Below are 20,339 nucleotides of genomic sequence, written 5' to 3' on the forward strand. Positions count from 1 at the left end.
ATGTGAATGTATCAGTGTATTTCCCACTATAGGTGATTCATCAACAGCTTGAACGTTTATTTGACTTTGTCCAACTCCTATCTGTGTGCCTTTATATTAACTAACCAGACGAAAACCAACAAAGAAAACATTGTGCCGGATGGCTACCTGATCAGAGCTCTGCACAATGCAGGATTTCCACTCAAACTGCTTCTCACTGTGACACACTTTCTTTTCAAATTCCCCCCAGTGTCTCTGGAGAGGTTGCCCTGAAGGTGACCCACATTGACTATAAGCAAATAAAGTAGACCACTGTCTCCATCTTCCTACACTTTCTGTACCAAGGGTGACAGCAATATATATCCCTAAATAGATATGTCTGTTTACACAAATAACACTGTTTGGAAATATTGCTGGCCTTTGGCTCAGGCAAGGCAATGCAAGGCGTAGAAGGCATTTTAATTAAGTCCTTAGTTTATTGTTTCAAGATACTGGAAATAAACGTATTCCGAGATGTGAGTAGGCCTACTTGGCACTGCTGTGTGGCATCCACGAAGTGCAGGCTTTACACATGTTGGAGATAAGCTCCTTCAAAAAGGGATTGATGCTTCGCAGAGGAATACACGTTATTAGATTTCAAGTGGCTTGTTTGATTGGCCCATATATAATGTCTGGTTGATTGTGAGACAAACAAACTCCCAAACTCTCTTGCTTCTTTTCCAACACATAGGCTAACTGTTTACTGCTTCCCAAGCTGATTGTGCAAAACACAAACACAATGGGTGACATTAATAATGTGGTACAAACATTCGTTGAAGTGGGGCTGGTTCAATGAGTTCTTCAATTTTTTCTTTAATTGAAGAATGGTTTCGCGGCGCCACCTAGAGGGTCAATGCCCTGTGCAGATGTACACCAGCAGAGGGCGCTGTACAACAAGTAAATCAGAGAAGAGAGAGCACAAAGCTTCTCACCGGAAGCTTCACTAGCAACATGTCATTTAAAGCCCGTGATGTTGTGTAACTGCAGATTTTGTAAGTAATTTCTGTCATTGTCGCTTCAAGGCTCAGTTTAATGTACCCCACCAAAATACAATAATATACACGCTAACATCTTGCTATATGAATCTGTATGTGTTGGTAGTTTTAATTCAAAATGACATGCTGATAGTTTAAGGCTCACTGTTAGCTTAGCAGGCTAGGCTAGCCACGTAAACAATGGACAGCTGTGGGAAATGTTTTTATCTGAACTATTTGTGAATGTAATAACATGCTGTTATCCAACTGTTGTAGTATATAAGATGTTTGGCTGGTTATGTTAGTAGACATATGCAATGTTCCCTTTTCTACGCTTACGTTCATTCTTCACATGATTGTTAGCCTAAAGTCAGTCACCCGTTGATGTTAAATAAGATACTAGCAGAGGTGGAAGAAGTACTCAGAAATTGTACTTGAGTAAAAGTAGAAGTACCAGGAATACAAGTACAAGACCTGCATTCAATTTGTTAATCAAATAAAGTAGAAACATTGTTAGCATCAACATATACTATACTACAGTACCAAAAAGACAAGTATTCATTATGCATAGGTCCATTTCAGAATAATTTATGATGTTTTTAGATTATAATTATTGATGCATTAAAGTGTTATCAAAGCTGGTAAAAGTGCAGTTTGTTTTTAATAACTTTGTATACTGCAGGGTAGCTTGTGAATTTACTCCAGGTCTAACTAAAGTCTTATTATTAGTGTTGTTTATATTTCACATTATTAATCCAAATCTGCAAAATAACTAAAGGTATTATTATTATAAATATAGTGGAGTAAAAGTACAAGATTTACCTCTGAATCGTAGTGGGGTAGAGATACAAAAAATTGAAGTCTCTCAAAATGTTACTTAAGTACAGTACTTGAGTTAATGTACTTAGTTACTTTACACCACTGGATAACAATAACGTAACCTAGTTAAAGGTGGGGTATGTCATTTATTTGAGAAACACCTTTTATTATATTCCATGGAATGCTCTTAACATCCCGATAACAATGAATATATTAAATGCTTTGACAATAAATACATAAAAACATTTCATCAGTGGAAGCCGTAGTATCGTAAAAAGCACGACCAATCATTTTAGCCGGCCCGGCTAAAATAACTGGATGGCCTACCTGCCTGTCAGCCTTCCATCTGTGCACAAACTTATCTCGTGCCCTCATTGGTCATGTGCGTATTCCTGTGTGTTGGAGGAGGGGCTCTGTAAGGAAGTGGCAGATTTTTTTCCGGCTGTGTATTTTCAAATTCTAGCGCACTCGAGCTGGTTTCTCCAAAACTACCTACCCCACCTTAACATGGGCTCTATTGACTACATTTTAAGTTAACCCATTTTAAGTTAAGCCACCTTAACTAGGGTGTGTTTATATTATCTTATTTCAAAGCAAAGCCAAGGCTTAGTAGAATCACACTGTCTGTTTGACATCTGAATAACACTTTTGACTGTTTGCAGCTGCTTCAACATGCCTGTAGACGGTTCGGAGGACCAGGTGCCCTCCTCTCTCTCCAGCCCTGCCAGTGCTGCCCACACCCCGGGGGCCACAGAGGAGGATGGGGCTGCAGGGGGCTCAGCAGAATGCTCTTTCCCTCAAAACAGTCAGGGCTTCGAGGCTGCTTCAGCCTTTTCTACCAACACTGGACCTGGGGAGGGCACCAGTGGTGAGCTCTGTTCCTATTGCATTTTAAAGGAGTGGGTAGAACATCCGGAATGGCTTTAATCCACCAAAATGATTAATCTCATTCATAGTTATCTAATGCATCTATGTTTTGTTACCTGTGCTGTGGTACAGGTGGAAAGAGGTCTGCTGCCTTGCTTCAGATCGACCGTCAGCGTATCCAAGCAGCATCAGCCAGTTCTGGAGCCGATGAACTGCAGGGCCTTGGTGTGGCTGTGTATGACCATGACGTCCTTGAGCAAGGAGTCCTGCAACAAGTGGATGAGGCAATCCATGAAGCCAATCAGGCTGCTGCTAAAGCAGAGGCTGAGAAGGAATACCACTCTGTGCTCGATGATGTCAGGTAAGGACAATGGCTGCAATTAATAAGAGGACTAAGATTGTTTTCCCCTCGGCACAGTATTTGTGGTGTGTTGAAGTGTTCCTGTGAAAGTCATTGTCTACTGATCACGTGTCATTAATGTTGCCCCTGATGAAATGTTAGGATTGCACTGATATACACATTTTCTATTGCCTTTTAAAGCAGGATCTAAAATTAAGTATTTTTCTTCACCTGCCACTGTGGCAGCTTGCTGAATATTTCTACTGGCCATTTAATTGAACATTAATCAGTTAAGCCAAACAGTATACATCTGGATTAGAAATTGGGCCACCTAAACCTCATTTTCAACAGACGTTTCGCTTTAAAAAAATAATATTTCTTATTATATAATATATATCTGCTGTAGTGACAGAACATGTATTTTTGATTTCAAAATACCAAACCTTAAGTGGATTGATGTTTCTGTGTGTTTCAGGTCTGTCACAACTTCTCTTAAACAAATAAACAAGATCATCGAGCAACTGTCTCCCTATGCTTCCTCCAGTAAAGATATCAGTAGGAAGATTGAATCTGTCAAACGACAGAAAGAAAATAAGGTAAATGACTAAATATGACAAGTACTTAAATTGGGTGATGTACATAATAACTTCACCTAAAGAATATATGGATTTTGATTGTCACAATGATGAAAACAACTTTGAATACAGGAAAAACAGCTTAAGAAAGTCAGAGCCAAACAGAAGCGACTTCAGGCCATTCTGGGAGGAGAGGATGCAGAAAGGGTGGAAGCTGAGATTTTGGCAGATGATGAAGAGGAAGGTCAGATGTTTTTATTAACCTGCAATACCTTTTCAATGTATTGACTTAAAGCATTATCCATCTATTAGAAGGGGATATCAATACTCAGTCAAATGCGGCTGAGTTCTGGTTCCCTGCTTTCTATAGAAAATATGCCCTGTGCTACAAAACAATGCAGAAACGGAAACAATGCAAATATTAATGCCAGTTGCATTTATGATGAGCAAGAATGCTATTCTGTGGCTTTCCTCATTTAAGTAATCATCAGGAGGACATGTTGGCAATGGCTTGCATACATATTACTTTGTTAAAAATATATTGTATGGATATCTCCTGATACAAAAATCCAATATATGTCAAAAGTTTGGAAAGATGTAAACTCTGATAAGAAAAGTTAAAATATTCCACCTGAGTACCTTTCATTAGCTGATACTCAAGAGTTCTTTATCTAACCCTGCCTGGTGTGTGTGTTGTACCAGAGGCCGGGCCATCCACGCTGGGCAGCATGCTCATGCCCTCTCAGGAGACAGAATGGGAGGAGCTGATCCGGACAGGTCACATGACTCCCTTTGGAACACAAATCCCACAGAAGGTGGAAAAAAAGGAGCCTCGAAAAGTGATGCTTGTCGAGAACTCGGCTTTTGACCTGTACTTGGCGGACCAGGCCAAGATGGCTACCGATCGGAAGAAAGTCCCTCCTCTAAAGAAGAAGAGGAGCTCCGGCCCTAATAAGGCCAGGACAAAAAAGGTTGTTTCCTCTTCCAAAGACGACAAGATGAAGAAGCACATACGTAAGCTCCAGATCACAGCTCTCAAGGCCCATCCTAAAGCCCGACCTAAAGCTGAACCCCAGCTCCCTAAACCCAGGAGGAAGCTTCACACTGGGGAAGAGGAGACGGACAGCGAGGGGTCAGAGTACCTGCCCAGTGATGAAGGCATAGACCCTGACCAAGAGGAAAGAGAAGCCCGGGAGGAGGGCTTTGGAGAGGACGATGGAGATGATTATGAGTTGAAAGCATACAAGAAGAAAAGTGAAGGGAAAGGGAGGAAGAAAGTTAAGAAAAAAGAGGAGAGTGACCAAGAATACTGCCCCGAGAGTTCAGATGAAGAGGTGGACGCAAAGGGTAAAGACAAAGGAAACAAAGATGATGGGGACATGGAGTACTACAGACAGCGTATAAGGTATGATCATTGACTTTATTCTATAAGCTTCGGTTTGGTAAATTGTTTAGAGTTGTGAACAGGAGATTGGTTTTTGGTATTATGGTTGGGTGGGAAAAGTTTTCATCAGCAAGTCTTCCTCTAAAGTCAACATTCGAGCCTGCAAACGACATGCTCAACAAACACCAGATTGAGCCTTTAACTACGCATCCCATTTGCGATGGCTGCGGTACAAATGTGCTATTGTTATTCCCTTTAGTTAAGGAGAAAGGCAGTTGCTTTCTGCTGCCTCCATAGTGCAGAAGGAGCGTTAATCCCAGATGAGATTGGCAGCTGTTTCTTGACTAAGCAAATTCACTCCCTGCTCTTCTTGTCTCTCTGCTCTCACACTGGCCTAATTATCCTCCTGCACATGGTTTTATACACTCACTCAGTCTAATGCTCAAATTAATGGAAGAGCAGCCCTAATGAGATTTCATATTTATAGCTGCCAAATAAATTGTGTTGGCATGTGTCCTTTTTCCACACTACAGTGATTGAATGTCAATTCAACAGCAACGCCACGGCATGGATGGTGAGGCTAGCTTATATGAGGAATGATATTATTAGAGCGGGGAGTATTTGTAGTTGGGTGGGGGGTGGAGTGGGGGCAGAAAAGTGTAATTAACTGAACCAATGCTTAGTCTTGACTTAATTAGAGAGTGTGGTCTCCCAGGCCCAGCTAAAGGACCAGTTTCGTGGCAGGGTGACAGGACCAGGCCCAAATGAAGATGGATTCTTATCCTCTCCACCTCACACCTTTCTGGGGAACTCGCACTACTAATTGTCCGTATCAATCTTCATTTGCCGAGCGACGACTGTTCCTCTAACTGCCCTCTCTCCTGCACCATTACAACTCTTCTCCGTTACATTTCCCTTTGTATATGTTCTACTGTTCAAGGGAAATATCAACACCACATTTGCTATCCATACACACGTGTAAAGTAAATGAGTGAGTGCAAAGGCTACATCCATCCATCGTTCTCTCAATAATTGCTTACCCAGTATTTCCAGTATAGAATTGACAGGTAACAATGTCTAAAGGTGACCAACGAATGACTTCAAGCTGGATTTTCTCATTGTTTTTGACCACTTGATTTGCTCCATTAATATGTACTCATTCTCTCTCTTAGGAGATGGAGGCGACAACGTCTTCGAGAAAGGGAGGATAAGAGAGAGAGGGGGGAGGAGCTTACAGATGACAGTGATGAAGAATTTGACGAAGGCTTCAAAGTGCCTGGTTTCATCTGGAAAAAACTTTACAAGTAAGTTAAATGTAAAACATTGAGGGTTAGCTTACTGTTAATATTTACACAACAAATGTTTATAACTGTCAACTGAGGAAGTGAATTGTATTAATACATATTTCATACACATAACATTTTACAACTGTGTGAACAACACACCCACTAACAACCTTTGTCCTCAAAGATTAACCAAAGAATGCATTATTTGGTAACACTTTACAGTAAGACTACCCAGATAAAGGGTTTACGAATAGTTTTAATTAATTTATGAATTAGGTTGTGAACACTTTATAAATGATTAATAAGCTTTTATAAGACATGAGATAAACAGGGCAACTGTGACCGGTTGCTTGCCAAATAATAGTGAGCCCACATTTATCTGTACCACTAATGGCGCGTTTCCCTGCAGCGGGTAGCTCGCTTTAAGCGTGCCGAGCCGTGCGGGGCCCGTTTTTGGTTGCGTTTCCACTTAGCCTAGTTTTGGCCCGGGGCTACTTTTTCACCTTTTTTCTGGCCCGACTAAATCGTGGTTCTAGGGCCAGGAACAACCAGGCTGAGTCGGGCTGAGTATGCTAAACTAGAGAGAGAATCGCTGGCAAGGGGGCTACAACTACAACAAGATGAACATATTTGACCGTGATTTAATTGTAATACACGTTTCAAAATGATGCCGAAGTAACAACATACTGATACCAGTTAGTAAAAACCATGAATTAATGCTTTGACAAGTCTGCAGACAGACGGCAGGCGAAAAACCCTTTTAAAATGCTTGTTTTCTAAATGGAGCTTGGCTAAGCTAACGTTATATATGCTCCGACCGTCCACACTCACAACAACGGCCTATACAGACACAATTAAACCAGCGACTGTATTCGCCATGACACAGGCAGTCTGTGGTTTGTACTTGTTTAACTTTTGTCTAGTTTCTGAACAGATATGAGGAGCTGTGAGCTCTGAGAGCTAAGAGCTAACGGCTGTGTTGTTTTTCTGGGGCTCTCATTGAAGATGACGTCACGGCTCCGCCTACACTGCGTTACTATAGTAACTACCACAGTTCCTAAACTGTAATGGAAGCGCAGCATTAAAGTGAGCCGGGCCTAATAAGGCCTAACCAAACCGAGCGAGGCCGAGCGAGGCCTGCAGTGGAAATGCGCCATTACGGCCCGTCTATACTACAAGCATCGAAAAATGCTTTCAACGCTTCGCCCATTCACTTGAATGGGGTGACGTAGAAGATTTTTAAACTTCGCCGAACTGCATTGTGGGGAGCATGGCTTTGCAAGCATCACAAGCATCTATCGGCATCAAAAGTTGAACAATGTTCAACTTTTGAGGCTCGATGCTTGGCATCAGCCAATCAAATCCCGCGTATGCAAATCTGACAGTACAAGCGCTAGCCAATCAAACCGCGTGTATGCTGGGAGAGACTACGCAGGTCATTTCCTCATATTCAAAAAAATGGAGCGGTAGTGAATCACCCGGTGCTGTATGATCAGTCTCTGTTCATCTACCGGGATACAAACCGGAGGAGCGAGGCATGGAGGGAGGTGGCAGAGACAGTGGGTGGAACTGGTAGGTTTTCGCCTGTTTGGGGATTTTATATCCAGTTGACTTCGTTTTAACATTGCTATTGCTTTGTATGCCGGGGGCGGGTGGGAGATTCCTGATTGGTTGTTGGTCGCCTTGGGCGCGAGAAATCGCCAAGCCTCAGACACGCCCAGCTTCAAGATTCTTTGATGCCTGTAGTGTAGACGGGTCTTATATTGGCTACCTAGCTTACTTCATCTTCCTCATCAGCCAGCATCCTTGGTATCTGTTGCTCACTGAGTTGATTCTCGCTAAGTAGCCAATACAAGGCTTAGCCATCTTGACAAATAGTGAGCCTGTGTTGATGTATGAAAACTATGTTAGAACTGGTTTATAAATGGTTCTTAATGATTAATAAAGTGTTTACAACCTAATTATAAACCCTTTATGAATCCTTTATAAGGGTAGTCTTATTGTAAAGTGGTACCCATTATTTGATTAGACACTATTAACTTAATCCACCTAGTGCTACTAAAGGTCACTACTAGTATTCATTGCTATGTCATTATGTCACTCTGTTGTTTTAAAACGCTTTTAAGAACAACTGTGGAAACCTTTTAGTTAAATTTGGTGGATAAAATAACTTTTCTTCTGCCATTTAACTGGCCATTTGTTTCTCAAAAATCTAAATTCTCCTACATTTGTTTAAATGCTTTACTTTTTTGCATTGATTTAATAAAAAAATGCGCTACATATATGACTTTTAGAAAGTTGTCTCTTTCAAGACAAATGTGATCATCCTTATGTGTTCTGACCCTTACTGGTGAGCGTAATTCAATCAGATTTCGATTGAATGACATTATAATTACCAGACCACCCTGTCGTGTTTCCACATGAGTGTCCATCGTGTTTCCACATGAGTGTCCATCGTTTTTCTTATGCACAGGTGTTAGAAGTTTTTTCATACATGTGTATCACATTGTCAGGTACCAGCAGACAGGTGTTCGGTGGCTGTGGGAGCTCCACTGTCAGCAGGCAGGCGGCATCCTGGGAGACGAGATGGGGTTGGGTAAAACCATCCAGGTCATCTGCTTTCTGGCCGGACTGAGCTACAGCAAACTGAGGACCAGAGGATCCAACTACAGGTACACACACACACACACACACACACACACACACACACACACACACACACACTCACAAACAAACTGTGGCCAGAGACTGTGTGTCTGTATGGTATGAATATTTGATTAGGGGGATTTCTGCTTGAGTGTTCATCTGAATTATTAAACATGTTTCAATTATCAGACTCTTCACTTTCTTACTTCAGACATCAGAGAAAACACTGACATTGTGTGTGTGTGTGTGTGTGTGTGTGTGTGTGTGTGTGTGTGTGTGTGTGTGTGTGTGTGTGTGTGTGTGTGTGTGTGTGTGTGTGTGTGTGTGTGTGTGTGTGTGTGTGTGTGTGTGTGTGTGTGTGTGTGTGTGTGTGTGTGTGTGTGTGTGTGTGTGTGTGTGTGTGTGTGTGTGTGTGTGTGTGTGTGTGTGTGTGTGTGTGTGTGTGTGTGTGTGTGTGTGTGTGTGTGTTAGAGTAGAATGAGCGTCCTGATGAACACTTAAAATAATTGTTGGACTGAGGGTGGAGCACGTGTGGGGCGACAAATCCACCGTGGAAAACATGACGCATTGGTGGTGATAATTTGGTTACGCCCACAAATTGATTGCTTCCAAACTCAATTATGGCCAAGTATCAATAGCTTCCACCAGGCAGAGGTTCATAGCAGCCTATTAGTGTGTATGTGTGTGTGTGTGTGTGTGTGTGTGTGTGTGTTTGTTTGTCTGTCAAAGCTCTTGTAAATCTTCACAGAGGAGAGGAATTGTTGTCTATGCACCTGACACAGTGTGTAGAGCAGTGGAGGGAGACTTTGTAGTAAGGCAAGGCAAGTTTATTTATATAGCCCCTTTCAACACAAGGCAATTCAAAGTGCTTCACAAAAAACGAAAGACATTAAATAAATGGCATTTAAAATCAGTCACCTGCAGGTTTCTGGGAGTTTGTTCCAGATATCTGCAGCATAATAACTGAACGCTGCTTTACCATGTTTAGTTCTGACTCTGGGGACAGAAAGCTGACCAGTCCCTGAAGACCTGAGAGATCTGGATGGTTCATAATTTAGCAGGAGGTCAGAAATGTATTTTGGGCCTAAACCATTCAGTGCTTTATAAACCAGCAGCAGTATTTTGAAATCTATTCTTTGACACACAGGAAGCCAGTGTAAAGACTTCAGAACTGGAGTGATGTGATCCACTTTCTTAGTGTTAGTGAGGACTCGAGCTGCGGCGTTCTGAATCAGCTGCAGCTTTCTAATAGATGTTTTAGTGAGACCTGTGAAGACACCATTGCAGTAGTCCAGTCTACTGAAGATAAAAGCATGGACACGTTTTTCCAAATCCTGCTGTGACATTAGTCTTTTAATCCTAGATATATTCTTTAGGTGATAGTAGGCTGATTTAGTAACTGTTTTAATGTGACTGTTGAAACTCAGGTCAGAGTCCATGACTACACCTAGATTTCTGGCTTTATCTGTTGGTTTGAACATTGCAGACAGAAGCTCAACGCTAACTTTTATACGTTCTGACTTTGCTCCAAAAACCATTACCTCAGTTTTATCTTTGTTTAATTGGAGAAAGTTCTGACACATCCAGTCATTGATTTGTTCAATGCACTTACTCAGTGTTTGAATTGGAGCATAGTCTCCTGGTGACATTGTTATGTATATTTGTGTGTCATCCGCATAGCTATGGTAACTTATTTTGTTGTTCTTCATTATCTGAGCCAGTGGTAGACGTTAAAGAGTAACATCATTTTGCTGCATAATTGCACCTGGACACTCCTTTAGCCTTCTCTAAATCCCTTATGCCTGAATCCATCACATGTTGTATGCAAGCAATGCTAATTTGACTTATTGGGAAACTGCCTTTATTTTCTATCATTTGGTATAGAAATAATTATTATTATAATGACTATAATTTGCTGAGGTTATGCAAATGAACCCTGAATTCACTTGTTTCACATCTTAATTGCAGCTTTGCCATTAAACTGTCCGGTGTGTTTGGTTGTAGGTACGAAGGTCTGGGTCCGACGGTCATCGTGTGCCCGGCCACAGTCATGCACCAATGGGTGCAGGAGTTTCACACCTGGTGGCCTCCTTTCAGAGTGGCTGTGCTACATGAAACTGGCTCTTACACCAGCAACAAGGTAATAGTGTGTTCTTGTGTGTGTTTGATTTTCATATTCATAATTTAGTTGGAAAGTTTTCTACAGGGCCTTTCTTTCCTCTGGGGGGCACTAGAGGTCTGTTTATGCAGCATCATCTCCTAACCTTCTCCCCTCTTGCCTCTCTCCTCAAAACACAACGTAGATGCCCTACTTCCACGCTCAAGCTACCAGAGATGGGTAGGAAACAAAAACCTGTACTAATCCATGTGTTTTCTTTGTGTGTTGCAGGAAAAGCTTATTCCAGAGATAGCAGCATGTCATGGTATCCTGATAACCTCATATTCTGCTGTGAGAAATTTGCAAGAAACCCTGCAGCGCTACGATTGGCACTACATTATTCTGGATGAAGGTCATAAGATCAGGAATCCAAACGCAGGAGTTACCACCGCCTGCAAACAGGTATTGTTTCACAGACTCATTTATGAACACACAACATATTTGTAACAAGCATAACAAACGTGCTCATTACACCAGCCTTCAGGAATATGTAACATACTTGCTCTCTGCTCTCTCCCTAGTTTCGCACCCCCCACAGGTTCATCCTGTCTGGCTCTCCGATGCAGAACAATTTAAAGGAGCTGTGGTCTCTGTTTGACTTTGTCTTCCCCGGCAAACTGGGGACATTACCTGTCTTCATGGAGCAGTTCTCTGTGCCGATCACCATGGGAGGGTACAGCAATGCCTCACCTGTACAGGTACTGGAACACACACACACATTCAAAGTTAGGATTTCTTTGTTTAAATCATGCTACTTAATCCGTTACCTCATTTTTAACAAAGACGAAGAAGGAATGTCCCCCCATTTGAAACTACGGACACATTTTCAGAGGATAAGAGCAAAGTGGAAACCAGGTGTAAAGACTGAGCAAAAGGACATCCTTTTCAAAATCCAAACTTATTAAAAATTGTATTTAAAATGAAAACAAAGTAAGTTAACAACATAATTAAAAAAGAACAACACAAAAAGGCTTTAAGTTTATGTTAATTTTGGACCAAACTTAGTTGAAGTGAAAAAAACAAAACATTTAAACATAAAGAAGTCATCCATTATCAAGCAAGCCTATAGATGAACATAGAGAGGGAGGGAGCGATGAAGTGTCACTTGACGACCAGTCACACACATGTAGGCACACTTTTGGAGAGCTAGACGGAAGCCAGTCAGAAGGAGAGCGATGGTGGAGTAACAGAGCCATTAAGTGCAGGATAATGCAGGCTCATGCAAAGGAACTTCAGCACATCCCCAGTGAGAGAGAGAGAGAGAGAGAGAGAGGGAGGGAGAGAGGGAGAGAGAGAGAGGGAGAGAGAGAGGGAGAGAGAGAGGGAGAGCGAGGCTAGAGTGGAGAGCCAGAGAGCTGAACTGTAGCCCTTTTGTCATTAGTGCTCAATCGTTAATAACCCACTGACTGTATGGATTTAATTATTTAAGCTGGCTATTGATGCTTCTTCCGCTGTCGATAATAAAAACCTTTACTAATTATTAATGTTATTAAATGGTCAGAGAGGGCTAAGCTCTGCTGCCTTATCCTCTTCTCGAAATTCTCAGAACAGTAGTGTGTGTGTGTGTGTGTGTGTGTGTGTGTGTGTGTGTGTGTGTGTGTGTGTGTGTGTGTGTGTGTGTGTGTGTGTGTGTGTGTGTGTGTGTGTGTGTGTGTGTGTGTGTGTGTGTGTGTGTGTGTGTGTGTGTGTGTGTGTGTGTGTGTGTGTGTGTGGTGGGGCTTGATGCAGATCCATTACTGAGGCATGCATGTGAGTCCACTCAGCAGCTTGGGCAGAGATCATCTGCTGCCCTCCTCCACTTCTTCTCCACCCTGACCCCTAAATCCCAACATGTGATTGTCCCCTCCAGCTTTGCAGAGGGTGTCTCTGATGCCTCTGTGGACCCCCAGCGAGTTAATGTTTAAAAAGGCTAACTGGCCTTCAGCACTCACTCTGGATGAGGTGTAGCAGGGCATTTGTAGGGGTGGGGGGGGAACCAAAGCTCCTCCTCTGTTTTCCAAAGGAGCTGGCCGGTAGTACTGATGAAAGAAGAGGGCTCCGTCCCTGGGGGCCAACAGCACTCTGATCAATGTTTAATGGCCTGTGCTGCTGAGAGGGACAGCAACATGAGGGAGGTGATGAGAGAGGGCAGAGGAGGGGCTAAACGACCATCATGCCTCAGGAAACACACAGTGACCGGTGTGAGGGGTGATTGTTTGGATCGCAGGATTAAGTCTCTTTTGTTTCAAAGCAGTCTGTCTGTGTTTCTTTTCCAGGTCCAGACGGCGTTTAAGTGTGCGTGCGTGCTGAGGGACACCATAAACCCTTACCTGCTCAGAAGAATGAAGGCAGATGTCAAGGACAACCTCTCCTTACCTGACAAAAATGAACAGGTATTCACCATAAGACATTTGACCCCGTTGTGTAGCATTGAACAACCTGGGGAGGTGTCCGTCTGATTGGATGTGACTGTATACGCCACGTCTAAGGAGTATTTGATGAATGCATGGCCCTTGTAAGGTGAAGATAGCTAATAAAGTCCTGGTAAAGTAAAAGGAGCAGGTATTCATTAAGGTGGCTCGTCCCCGGTCTGTCCACTGACGCTGGTTGAGTCCTCAGTCCACTTCAGCTCATTAAGTCGGTCCCTCGGGACAGCAGAGGCTCCAAGAACACATCGCTTCCCTCTCATTTCTCTTCTCACACACTGCACTTCATCAAGGGCCTCTAAAGCTGTGGTGTACTGCCTATTACACACGTTTACACTGGTGTGTGTGTGTGTGTGTGTGTGTGTGTGTGTGTGTGTGTGTGTGTGTGTGTGTGTGTGTGTGTGTGTGTGTGTGTGTGTGTGTGTGTGTGTGTGTGTGTGTGTGTGTGTGTGTGTGTGTGTGTGTGTGTGTGTGTGTGTGTGTGTGTGTGTGTGTGTGTGTGTGTGTGTGTGTGTGTGTGTGTGTGTGTGTGTGTGTGTGTGTGTGTGTGTGTGTGTGTGTGTGTGTGTGTGTAGGTTCTGTTCTGCAGATTAACAGAAGACCAGCGGGAGGTTTATCAAGGCTTCCTAGATTCCAAAGAGGTCTACCAAATACTTAACGGCGACATGCAGGTAAGACTGTTTGTTTGTGCTTTGTGTTGACCCGTGCTGCTTTCTAACGACCAGAAGAGCAAACCTCTCGGTCAAGGAGAAGACTTCCTGGAACAAGACTTGCCTTATTCATTATTTAACCTCCTAACTGATTAATATCAGCTCAACTCTCTCTCGCTCACAGGTACTGGTGTGTATTTCTTATGCGCTCTTGTACACTTAAAAACACATCACCTTGAAGTGGCATCAGTGGAATGAATTCCTTTTTGCCCGGTACATTTTGTTAAACCCTTCAAGATGCTCTCTTTGAGAAAGCTGTGTTGTTGGTCTTCTCACATTAGTCCGACCCGAGAGAGAGACTCGAACATTTATCACCACTGACCAAATGGACGTGGTTGGAGAGCCAGGGGTGACCACTGTAGATGTACACGTACACACACGTACGTACGCACACGCTCTTATAACCATATTCACTGGTCACTCTCAGTCCATTAACCACCATTACTAATGCAGTGGCCGTTGGGCCTTCATCAAGAAACACAGGCTTTATTGTCCGTAAATAAATTATGTAACTAATTCCAGTATACTTAAGTAAATGTGTTTATTTGTTTAAAAGTGAAATGCTCTAAAATGCTGCAAAACCTTTTTTGTTTTACACAGTTGTACACCTGCCGCCAATTATGTGTTCAAGAGAAAGAAACAAAATAGGATTTTTATTATTGTATCCATTCTTTTATTTGTATTATCATTTCATTTCGGATTTGTCAACTGTTATGTAGTTAATGTATGTACTTAGACGTGTTTATTTTTGCTTTGTGAATAATTAAAAAAAAATATATTTTTAACTTTTGTGTGGTTTAGGTATTCTCAGGTTTGATAGCGCTCCGAAAGATCTGTAACCACCCCGACCTTTTCTCGGGGGGGCCCCGGATGTTGAGGGGAATCCCAGAGGAGCAGCTAACTAAGGAGGAACACTTTGGATATTGGAAACGCTCGGGCAAGCTGATCGTGGTGGAGTCGCTGCTGCGCCTCTGGTTCAAACAGGGCCACAAAGTGCTGCTCTTCACGCAGTCCAGACAGGTGAGGAGCACACTGCTCTGACTTCCTGATGAGCAGCTAATACATATGATGAATATTCAGGACTTGTTACTTCTTCCCTGCATCAAATGAAATGATTTATGTCTTTAATTCTCATATCCCTTGTATTTGTTGTTTCCGTATTTGTTCTGGCTTCCTACAACGCATGTCTCTGTAAAATGATGTGTGTGTGTGTATGAGAGAGAGAGAGACAGAGTGTGTGTGAGCGAGGCCCCAGCTGTTGCAGTCAATACCAATGAGATTATACCTCAGAGGGAACCTGAGACCCTCCCTGTCGGTATCTCTGTCCATGTAATATTAATCTGCACTAATCCTTTTAGAGATAATCCAAACCTCAGTCCCTCTCTCCCTCTGTGTTTCTTGTCTCACTGTTTCTGCTGTCTCTATCTCCTTTTCCAGATGTTGCACATCTTTCAGGTATTTGTGACGGAGAATAACTACTCATACCTGAAAATGGACGGCACGACTCCAATAGCTTCCCGACAGCCCCTCATCGCTCGCTACAACGAGGTAAGGCTTATCCCTAATGGCTCTAAGTGTTTCCCCTGAACATCCCGTCCTGAGGGACAGCGTGTTTAGTGGAACCCTGCACACCCTGAGGTGGAGACACTAATTGATGACAATCTGTTTTTTCACACTGGATGTGGCTTTTGTGTCCCTGTCTTGTGATACCATTTTTAAAATTGAACATGGAATAATTAAAAAACAAACCTGTAATTGTTTAAATTCATCTTAAAATGTATCAGTAATTCTTCAGGGAGAATCAAGTGACCAAAAGCCAAGTTCAGATTAAGCTATTTGATTCTTTTTTAATAGGCACTATTGTTGTCATCAGATAAATTGTATGTACTAACGTAATCTATTTATATGATTATCATAAAATGAGTATAAAACTCACTGACATTTTTTCTTACAGGACAAATCCATTTTTATCTTCTTGTTGACCACTAAAGTCGGAGGTCTGGGAGTCAATCTGACTGGAGCCAACCGAGTCATCATCTATGACCCAGACTGGAACCCAAGTACCGACACACAGGTGTGAGAGAGAGAGAGACACACACACACACACACACACACACACACACACACACACACACACACACACACACACACACACACACACACACACACATTATTTGCACCAAAAAAATAACTGCCTAAAATACTCTGGTTGTGTGTTTCAGATTATTTACCTTTAACAATTTATTTTCATGTATTATGTAAGGCACGGGAGCGGGCGTGGAGGATTGGTCAGACACAGTCGGTGACGGTGTACAGACTGCTGACTGCCGGGACCATCGAGGAGAAAATCTACCACAGGTGCAGTTTGTCTTTTTATGTTTGTCCGTTAACATTTAGTACATATTATATTCAATCACAGGACGCGATAAAAAGAGTTCCCTGCATTTTGTGATTCCTCTAATGCACTTTTGCATTTTTGTTATCTTTTCATTAAATTCACACACTCGTGAATATTGGTAACGACATGACTTATAGCCCACATCGCTGCTGTATTACTACCTGCACGATCACAGTTCTCTGTAATTGAAACACTTTCCTGCATTATTAAATGGCCAATGTAGGACTACTAAAGTGTTGCTCTGTTGGGTTTGGGTCTATAAAGTGCTTTCAAAAAGCAAGTTGAAAGAACGGCAGGGATGCTATTTTGATACCTACCGTAGTGCGGTTAACTAATTTTCTCATCCATCAGCCAAACTACTCTGTGATGACAGATGATCGGGGCTGCCTGCTGTGATAAAATAACAAATTAAACATAAGTATCTAATTGTGTTTCTTTATCTGTTCAGGCAAATCTTCAAACAGTTTCTGACCAACCGCGTTCTGAAGGACCCCAAACAAAGACGCTTCTTTAAGTCTAACGACATCTATGAGCTCTTCACCCTGACCGACCCTGATGGAGCTCAGGGAACAGAGACCAGTGCCATATTTGCTGGTTTGCATATTATTCCTGTTGTTTGTCGATGTGGTTCTTACCAGGAAAACAAGTTATTGTCAAATGTTTAGATTATCAGAATTTCTTTTAAAACCTGGAAGAATTCACTTAGCATGTTTTGTTTTTCATTGTAATACAGGTACAGGTTCTGATGTCATGGCACCTAAAAAACCTCAGAGGCCAAGGCCATCGCACAAGGTAAACCATAGACACTCCTCAGCTAACCAGAATGAAACCGGTGAGGACAACAGACACTCCGCAGGAAACAATTCTCTATGTATTACAAACTCTCCGGGTCCACCAAATGCCCCTACAGACAGTCGAAGAACAAACCAAAATGACCTCTATGTAGAAGATAATATTTCAGCAAAAACACAGGACACAGGACCAAATAACAGAGACGCAGCTCGCCAACACAGAGACAGAGACTCTGCCCTCACCAGCCCACAGAAGCACAGGGAAAAGAGGAAGCACTGCAGCTCAGGTTCGGATAAACACAAACATAAGAAGCGAAAGCACTCTAAGGATTCTCGGTTTGAAGGCCAACGCATCCCTCACCTGGTGAAGAATAAGACCTTTCAGAACGCAGACGATGACGGGGAGAAGCAATCTGATGATTACGTCCTGGCAAAGCTCTTCAAGAAATCTGGTAGGCTTTGTGGTGCACTAACCAGCTGTGTCAGGTCCTTTTATAAAGTATTGCAGAACAATAAGCTTCTTTGTTGACGTCCTCAGGTATCCACAGTGTGATGCAGCATGACACCATCATGGAGTCCTCCAACCCTGATTATGTTCTGGTGGAGGCAGAAGCCAACAGGGTGGCCAAAGATGCCCTAAGAGCGCTCAAAGTCTCTCGCCAGCAGTGCAGGCTGTCCTACAGCAGACCCTCTCCTGCCCCTGCACCTGCCAGGTACACCGAAGCACACTCACACACCGCTGTTTAAAGATCAAATAATCGTATTAACAACACTGCTAATTTTTTCCTTTCTTTGCTCTCTCAGGAAACGGTTTGGACAAAAGAATAATTCTCTCCTGGTTGCATCTTCGGCTAAATCCGTCCCTAATCCTGGCAAATGCAAGGTAACAGAAGTGAAATATATACAATATAGAAATGACAGTTATTTTGCATTTGTAATACCATGTTGTGTATCTCTCTTTAGGATGCTGCTATTGTGAAGAAGTCTTTGACAAAGAAGCCCGGTGCAGGAGCCCTCTTCAGTGGGGACGGCTTGGAAAGTGACTCAAACGCCACCCCGCTCTCCTCCTCCTCCCTGCTGGCCAAGATGAAAGCCCGCAATCATCTCAGCGTGCCCTGCAGCCAAAGAGAAGACGCCGAAGAAGAGGAGGAGGAGGAGGGCTCGGCCGCTCCAGGAACAAGCCTCCCCCCGGCTCCGCCCACAGAGCATGACGAGCTGTTGGTGGATGTGCGGAACTTCATAGCCTTCCAGGCCAATGTGGACGGAGAGGCCACCACACAGGAAGTGCTGGAGTATTTCAAACCGAGACTGACGGAGAAACAGGCGCCCGTCTTCAGAGAGCTGCTCAGGAGCATCTGTGACTTCCACAGGAGAACCGGTCAGGAGGGCCTGTGGAGACTGAAGGAGTGCTTTCGCTGAGGGAAGAAGAAAGACTGAGCTGTGATGCATATTTTAGGAACCGTCAGCAATGAGTCCGTAGCGATCAAGCCGAGATCATCTTTTGGTTTATTTGTTTTTCATTACAATTTGTTTTAGTCTAATTGAAATGTCTGTCTGGCAAAATCACTCAAACTGGATCAAAAAGGGGATATTCACATTATTATATTTTGGGAACACTATTGTAGGTAAAGATATGTTACTGTATGCAATGTAAGCTAATGTTGGAGAAGCTTGTAAACATAAATCATTACCATTTCATCGTCAGTTCAACAACGTGTTAAATGAGTCTGCTCTGTGAGTCGGTTTGAGATTTGTGCTTGTTTACAAATAATTGTTGTTCCTGATAATACTTGAATACTTTGTTTTTATATCAGCCTAAAAGTTAAAACTGTTTTACCTCGAGTTATTATTTACTGTGAGAAATGTGTTTGCTCTCAAATTCTTTGTTGATTAACGGTCTCACTTGTGCCATGTTTTGTAATATAATGCGGGAGTGTGTCATTTTGTAAATGTGACCAAATCATTGTAGGTTCTGGTAGATTTTGTAATTACTGACTTTTCTTAACATGTTCAAGAATATCTAAGTTATAGTCAAATTCACCTACCTCCAATTAATTGGGGGAAGAATTTAGCTGCATTGTTTTATAAATTGAAATAGGCAAGGAATGCACTGTTTTGCATTTACTATGTGAAATAAACCTCTGAAGCTGCTTGTTGTTTCCAGTTTGGTTATCAACTTTAGAATAAAAAAGACATCAATTATGTTAAACGATTATTGTATTTTTGAGTTTTGTCATGAATATTGTTGTCGATATGGACCTTTTTATTTAATTTGATATTTCAAAGTTCAATAGTATTTAAGATCACTGTCTCAGTTAGACCATTACGGATTTTGATTTGCGTGCAGAGCTGACCAAGGTATTGAAATTAAATAACTGTCGAAAGTATGTAAACATGGGACTTGAAATCTGCCAAATCTAGTTACATTTCACTTGTAAAATTGTTTCTAACCAACGAAGATAAGTGTAATTTCATTTATTCACTTAAGCCCCCATTACAGGAGGAGAGGAAGCCGCTGACAGGAAGCACACACACATCCACACACACATCCAGACACACACTAATTCAGGCCTCTGCTCTCGTCAGACTTGTCTAGATCAAATATTAGGATAAAGTTATCAACCGTTATTTGATTTCAATTTTCTCCACGCACCTCACCGAGGTCATAATAACAACTTTATTTTCAGTGGTGCATAAATTAATTACGCGCATTTAATAACTAAAATATCATTATATTCCCCCTTTAATAACATAAACGCTGCACGCCAGGGAAACCCTTAATAGCGCGGGGCCCTGTAACTGGCCATTATCCGCCTGTAATGATATTACAGAACCAATTACGCGCCATTAGAAGGGATTTTCTGCACTTTATGTGGTTTAGTCCAATCCCGCACTCCTCTTCTGAATTTCAGCTGCTTCTCGAAGCCTCATTTTGCCTCCACCTCAGAGACGCATGGCGTCTGCGCTC

The 20,339-nt window shown here is 42.4% G+C and overlaps 1 protein-coding gene across 1 annotated transcript; it reads left to right on the forward strand.

Moving 5' to 3' along the window:
* Nucleotides 1-935: 935 nt before the first annotated feature.
* Nucleotides 936-19,580, forward strand: ercc6 (excision repair cross-complementation group 6). The gene is made up of 22 exons (XM_034100237.2): nucleotides 936-1,010; nucleotides 2,474-2,679; nucleotides 2,811-3,039; nucleotides 3,494-3,614; nucleotides 3,726-3,837; nucleotides 4,296-4,998; nucleotides 6,150-6,281; nucleotides 8,777-8,935; nucleotides 10,914-11,049; nucleotides 11,299-11,469; nucleotides 11,589-11,765; nucleotides 13,323-13,439; nucleotides 14,048-14,143; nucleotides 14,984-15,202; nucleotides 15,620-15,730; nucleotides 16,137-16,256; nucleotides 16,446-16,540; nucleotides 17,029-17,174; nucleotides 17,314-17,823; nucleotides 17,910-18,084; nucleotides 18,176-18,254; nucleotides 18,335-19,580. The coding sequence occupies exons 2-22, from the start codon at nucleotides 2,484-2,486 to the stop codon at nucleotides 18,788-18,790; spliced, it is 4,260 nt and encodes a 1,419-aa protein (XP_033956128.1). The 5' UTR covers nucleotides 936-1,010; nucleotides 2,474-2,483; the 3' UTR covers nucleotides 18,791-19,580.
* The last annotated feature ends 759 nt before the right edge of the window (nucleotides 19,581-20,339 follow it).

The sequence above is a fragment of the Pseudochaenichthys georgianus genome, chromosome 15 (genome assembly GCF_902827115.2).
Source record: "Pseudochaenichthys georgianus chromosome 15, fPseGeo1.2, whole genome shotgun sequence".
Lineage (NCBI taxonomy): Eukaryota > Metazoa > Chordata > Actinopteri > Perciformes > Channichthyidae > Pseudochaenichthys > Pseudochaenichthys georgianus.